This window comes from Oryzias melastigma, linkage group LG6 (genome assembly GCF_002922805.2).
Source record: "Oryzias melastigma strain HK-1 linkage group LG6, ASM292280v2, whole genome shotgun sequence".
Classification (NCBI taxonomy): Eukaryota; Metazoa; Chordata; class Actinopteri; order Beloniformes; family Adrianichthyidae; genus Oryzias; species Oryzias melastigma.
Genome location: NC_050517.1, coordinates 8230894 through 8237432, shown reverse-complemented (window position 1 = coordinate 8237432; position 6539 = coordinate 8230894). Strand labels below are relative to the sequence as shown.

The 6539-nt window shown below is 37.9% G+C and overlaps 1 protein-coding gene across 1 annotated transcript in view; it reads right to left on the bottom strand.

Moving 5' to 3' along the window:
• Positions 1 to 4869: 4869 nt before the first annotated feature.
• grm8b (glutamate receptor, metabotropic 8b) overlaps positions 4870 to 6539 on the bottom strand; it is a 45593-nt gene continuing 43923 nt past the window's right edge. The window contains exon 11 of the mRNA XM_024264368.2: positions 4870 to 5439. Coding sequence (XP_024120136.1) covers positions 5390 to 5439 — 50 coding nt within the window. The 3' untranslated portion in view covers positions 4870 to 5389. The remainder of the gene's footprint in view (positions 5440 to 6539) is intronic.

The window sequence follows — 6539 nt, the reverse complement described above, 5'->3', positions numbered from 1 at the left end:
AGTCTGGGCTACCTGTCAATTTCATTTTTCGTGTTCATTTTCGTCTTCTTTATGAATGTAATCAGAAACTTATAACTGCTGGCATGTCTTAAAATATATTTAATTGTCCAGTTTTTTTCATTTCCTTTCAAGATGTTCCTTCAACAACTGTCTCTGAGAAGCAAACACTACATTTTATTTTATTTTATTTCCATATTATCTACATTTATATGTATTTTGAAACATTTCTTTTCGTTTCCTCTCTGCCTTTCTTTTTACTGCTTAATTTGAATTCATTTTGTTTTTACATGTATACATATCTGGAAACACGCTTTGTAATGCTTTTGTAATGTCTAACTTATCAATAAAAAAAAAATAAATAAAATAAAATAAAATAAAAAAAAGTTAGCAGCTGCTGTGTAGCCATCTGCCTGCACCATGAAGAGCTTCATATTAAAAAAAAAAAAAAAAAAAAAAAACTACATTTAATCATATCCCAATGACTCTTTGTATCCTGTTATAGCATCTTCCTTTATTGACCCCCTCCCACCGTCTTCAGCATCTATCTTATATTTTTCAAGGAAAACTTTGTTTGTTTTTTAAACAAAATTTACGATAAACTAGATACAGGAAAATAGATTAACAAAACAAAACAAAAAGGAAAAGAAAAAACACTAAACATACCGTGTGGTCCTGATGTTGACATTATGTAAATGAACATAGAACATATTTTGCATAAGTTCTAATGTTTTGTAATATGATCATAACAAGTTTTCGAATTGGACCATTCAAAAGATTGGAATTTCCCCAAAATAATAAATAGTGGAATAACAAAGATAATATTTTTGAACAAATGACATTTCAAAATAAAACTAAGATTCTATTTGCGTACATACAAAGATTAAAAAATAAAGAAAAATGATCTGCTTACTTAATTGACAAACATACAAGTCTCCTCTTCTGTTTATTTTAAATATGCTCCCCTTCCATATCTTTAACTGGATACATTTGATGTAAAATTTAAATGAAAATAATTGTATTTTATTATTAAGACAGTATTTGTATTGTATTAGTCTTCTCCCAATGTATATGGTCTGATTTAATCAATTTATTTCAAGTATAAAAAATAACTGTATTCTGCTGTAAAAAAAAACACTTAAATTAAACACACACAAATAAAACGTTGTGACTTTAGGGTCTTATTGAGGGCTGTGCAGTCTCTGTATGACCGGAACTTGGATCGCATAGCCAGAAATAAGTTGGAGCTGTTCCTGGTGCATGTTGGACTCCAGCTGGGCTGCCCTTTTTCAATGGTTCAGCTTACATGTGCTCGATCACGTTTTCTTATTTTAATCCTGATTATTTCCCTGCATGGATCAGGGATCCTGCAGCTGAAAACACGGATAGATGACGGGGTCATCAATGCACTCACATAATCATCCTCACGGAGGCAGTCATGATTCAGCTCTCTTTTCTACCTGCCTGGTGGAAGGCAGATGTAGTGCCCGCTCACACTGATTGAGTTGATGATTCACAAGGGTGGGGGGTACAAATAGAAGGAGGAGACTGAGTGAGCTGCTTCCATTTACTCCAGGTGCCCTCTCTCAGTACCAGGAGGCTGAAAGAATTCTACAGTCTGCCCATAAATCTGTTTTCTCGGGGCAGGGGTTGCACCAAGATTTAAGAGTTGAAGTCACATGGATCCTCATATTTATGTTGAGGTTGTGAGGTTTTGGGAGGAATCCTGATGTGACCCTGCAGATCAATTCTGATGTTTTTCCAGCAGACGTAACCTTGCAGCACCTCGGACTTCGTCTCCACACTTTTGGTTTGTTGTGTTTTTCTTACCCATTTTTGTCCCAGTTTGTGGACATCGACTGTTTATGAGAACTGGACCGAGGGAGTGGGACATCACTGAGAAAATGACTTACTTCTGGCTCCAACCAAAATAAGTCAACTCAGCCGCCATTTTATTGTGATACGGACGCCACCATGTTGGAGTCAGCCAACGCCAAGAAGCAGTGATTGGTCTGAGTCAACGTTTCCATAGTAATCACTCTTGTATTGGGGTAATAAGGAGTGAGCTTGTTGGATGGCCACACCCCTTCCACTGGTAGCAGTCTTAAGAAAATCTGTCAAACATTTCAAAGATATTGATGGGCATTAGTTACCATTATCGAGGCATCTGATTGGCCAGTTCAAAACTTAAATAACTTGCACTAAAAAAAAAGCAAGAAAAAATGAAGAGAGTTTTATAATCCCATAGAATTCTCATAAGAAATCTATGGATTTTGACCTCTTGGAGCTTGCGGTTACTTCCTGTTTGGAATGTGATGGGGTTACTCAGTCCAGTTCTTATATACATTCAATAGTTGTGGAATGGTCTGCTAAAATGCATGAGTTGGAGTGGGGGGAGGCTGACTAAGCCTTCCTACCTTGCAGAAAGTTTGGCTCCATCCTCCCACATGCTCAGAGTTGCCAGATTGGGTTTGGTTGGCAGAAGGGAGTGAGCTTGCATTCTGTGTATGTGTGGGCTTGGTTTGGAGACAGCAGTCAATGCAGAAGTTTGTCTATGAGACGTTCAAAACCATCAGTGACAGACCTGCTGTCAGGTCTGAGTCACACTGCAACGACACAGAGCTATACTATAAATACTCTTTATCAAGTCAGACCCATTTGTGTCACTTCAAATTAGCATGTTTTCATAAAGAGGCAAACGTGAGAGCCTGCAGGGAGGCGCCCTTGCTTTAGGGTGCACCATTACAAGGCTGAGTCAAGTATGTACCCAATTTTAGCATGCTAAAATGTTTTTCAATTCAGACGGAGATGCTTAAGGAGAACTCTGTCTGGAAAATCAAATATATCTTTTTTTGAAAACCTTGCAAAATATAATATTGTGTGCTTCAAATTTACTCATTTTAAAATCTACCTTACACTTTAATTATAGCTTATAGAATTAAGCACAATTTAACATACCTGTAAGGGCTCAGTTATGTCCTCCTCCGACCACCAGAGGGAGTCTTCTCCAGAGTACTGACTGCATCTGTTCACTTCCTTACTCCATTTCCCATCATGCATCTGCCGCCGCTCCAACTTTCACCAGCTGTTCCTCATTCATGCCAATCACCAAGCTGTATTGTCCCTTTATAGGTAGCTAACTATACATTGTTGGGGTGAACAACTGTTAACAGATGTAGCATCCAGAGGTTAAACCAAAACCTTTAAGATTAAGGAACAAATTAAGCTTAAAAAGTATTTCAGATGTGACAAGAGAGCTAGAATAAATGTTTGTGGTTAAAAGGAAAAAAAACAACCATTCTGGAGGATTTCTCACAATATCCCAGTAGGAGCTACAAAGTCTTATTTCGCCCTTTAGAAAGAGAAGACACTGATTTATATGTATGGTATTGTTGCCATTATAATAGATACAAATACAATGTTTTTTAAGCAATAATAAAATAGAAACAAAGATAAATTAGTGAAGAAAACAGTACATTTTTTCAAGATATTAGTTAGTTTCTAATTCTTTTGAAGTCTACAAGACTTTTTTCAAAATATAAGACATCCTGTACCACATAAAATCATCTTGATGCAGGAAACGTAGAAGTAGGTAGTTAAATGTCAGTAGTGATGACAAATAAACATACAAACCAAGGTTTGTGGTGCGTCTCAAGTAAGAATTCAAAAATCTAAAGAAGGATGGAGCCAAACTTTTGCCAAAATGTGTCAGTTTTGGTAAACTATGAAGCCAAACTGCTTGGTGGATTATTGGAGCATTATGGGTACTGTAGTCAGGATTCTGGTGAAGTGATTTAACCCTTGTACTATCCTAGGTATGTTTACATTAAAAGTGGGGTCATTAGGACCTCCCCCCCCACGGATTTTTTATCTTCACTGATGTCCGGGGCAGACATAAAATCCTGCCCTTCTTTGTCGTGGGAGGAATCACACATCAACATGAGGGTGGGGTCATCTGGACCCCATAGGAGAGCACGAGGGATATATAATATCCTTCAACTGTTTGTGAAAGAGTTGAAAAACAATTGACTTTTATGACGTATTTACTTAATAAACCTAAAATATGTTATTTTTTCAAATTAAAAATATATTTTTCTTTAACCTTAGAAACTTCTTTAACCTCCACAACGGAGGGGTTAAACAGCTGCAGGTTGCAGGTCGTAAAATGGAAACACTTTTTTCAAGTTAAATGACCAACAACCGAATACCACGGTAACACGGGGGGCCACCAAAGGCCCCACAGCATTACACAGACATCAAACATTGAGCGTGTCATGTGGACTTGTTGGATCCACAGGTCCTCTGTAAAACCACCTGTAAACCCAATTTCCCAAACTCTTCATCCGTAGCTGCTCCCTCGTATCTCGCCGCTGAATAAGACGCTGACGTCTCTTTTGATGATGATGTCAGAAATTTTAATGTATCTGCTGTGAATCAAAGTATTGTTCACATCCATCACTGCGTTTTTGAATGACTTATCATGTGACCTGGTTTGTGTTTATTCGCATGATTATGATTTAACAGAAACAGTAATTGCAAAATTGTGTTTTCTACGACAGTTCTAGAATTTCAATAAAGTTTTGTGGACATGTGTGATAAAAACAGCTACTGTCAGTGTGTGATTGTGTGGCGGGCGACCTGTCCAGGGTGTACCCCTCCTTCTGTTGCCAGGTTACGCTCTGACAGCCTCGTGACCCTGGAAGGGAGACAGCGGGTTAAAAAAATGGGTGGACAGATATACTAATGTCTAAAACTTCCCACCAGCTCAAAGTGATTGTCATGAAGCTGCATATGAACCAGCTTTCAGCTGAGCGATCCAGTCTCTTTTCAGTCCTTCTGGTTGATCAATTCAACAGCTTTATTATTTAGCAGATGTCTTTGAATTAGAATCAAATTAGGCTGAGTTTAGGTGTATTTGAAGCTTTTCTTTAAAAATCTCTGGTCAGTCAAACACAGATTAGTGAATAATTCATTTATTACAAATAAGTTAATTGTATAAAAAAAGGCATGCTTCAATTGAACCATAACTTTCAAATTTCTCTTAACAAATAGATGATATGGATAAAACATTTCACAACAACCTTACAGCAAAAACCAAAACAGCTAGAAAATCTAAAATATTTCTGAACCCCATAACTTAAAATTTTGAATACTTTAAAATGTTTTTGTTTGTTTGCTTGCTGACTGTCTCTCCAATATTTATTTCCTGACAGCCATTTCCTGTTGCCTGTAAACGTTAAACAACATACACAAAAGTGCTTTAGTTTCTCAGTCTTTCATAAGTATTCAAAATGCTTCAAAGTCCTAAGAACATCAACTTTGCTTGTTAGATGGTGTTGGGATCCACTGGACTCCGATGGAAGTCTGGTTGATAAGTCTATGAATGTTCTCCTCATATGGCGTGGTTGTTGTAGCTGACGTAGGTGGTTTTGGGTGTTGACACTAAAAAAAAAAAGAAAAGAGAGATAATCAGATTTGTTGGAATTATACCCCTGCTAATGAAATAGTGGCACATCCCCCTTACATTCTTAGACATGGATTTTTAGACACCTTTAATAGTTACATTTATTGAGAAGAAGTTCTGTCAGATTCTGTTATTTGACATAAAAAAACTTAATTATTTATTCCATGTAGTTTGATTTTAAGGACCTCAGTGACACATATTCCTTCCAGAGAAAATATTTTTTTTCTTTTATTGCTTTAAATGCCCTGAATACACAGAGCAGCAGAAGGGGAAGGACCGTCTTTTGTCGTTCTTGAGTCTTTTCTGTTTTGTTAAAATATTCTTGTATGTTTCTGCTTCTGCCCTCTTGGAAGCACTGACAGGAACAGGAAGAGGATCGACAAACTGCTGCAGAAATCCAGCTCCATTCTGGGATGTCCCATAGAGTTTACGACTGTGGTGGGGTGGATGATTTTACCTTGATGACGTTATGCTTTTCCACATTTTCACCTTCTCCGTGAAACCATGGGTGCATCAGCAGTGTAACATTTTTTAAGGGGCCATACCATGAAAATTCTACTTTTTGAGTTTTAAAGTGTAGTACTGTTCATTCCTCACAACCCCAAAGCTTTATTTTAAACTATTCACGCATTTCTGTGTAATCCTCTAAAAACCTGAGCTCTCAGTACCAGCCCCTCTCATACCCATGAAAATGAGCAGATCCTCACATGCTGATGTCACAGAGTGAGAACAGCCCCTTTCAGGAAGAGTCTGCTCTGCCAGCACGTCCTCCAGTCTAACACCAACACCCATTTTCTCCACATGCAGAGCTAGCGGTGATCAGAAAAAAACTTTTTTTTTAGCTGCAGAATACCGTATATCTTCCAGCTGTGCCCCGTCTTCAATAAAGTCCAGCTCAAACAGGTGTTTGTTACTTTAGACGCGGGGAGACCCCTCCCACAGGCACACTGTCAAAGGACGGCTCTAGGATAACATCATGAAATGGGCGGCACCCACAGGCAGCTGTAGGCAGAGCCTCAGGAATCGAGTCATTTTACTTCCAGGTAGGACAAAAACTCACAAAAATAACTAATATTTC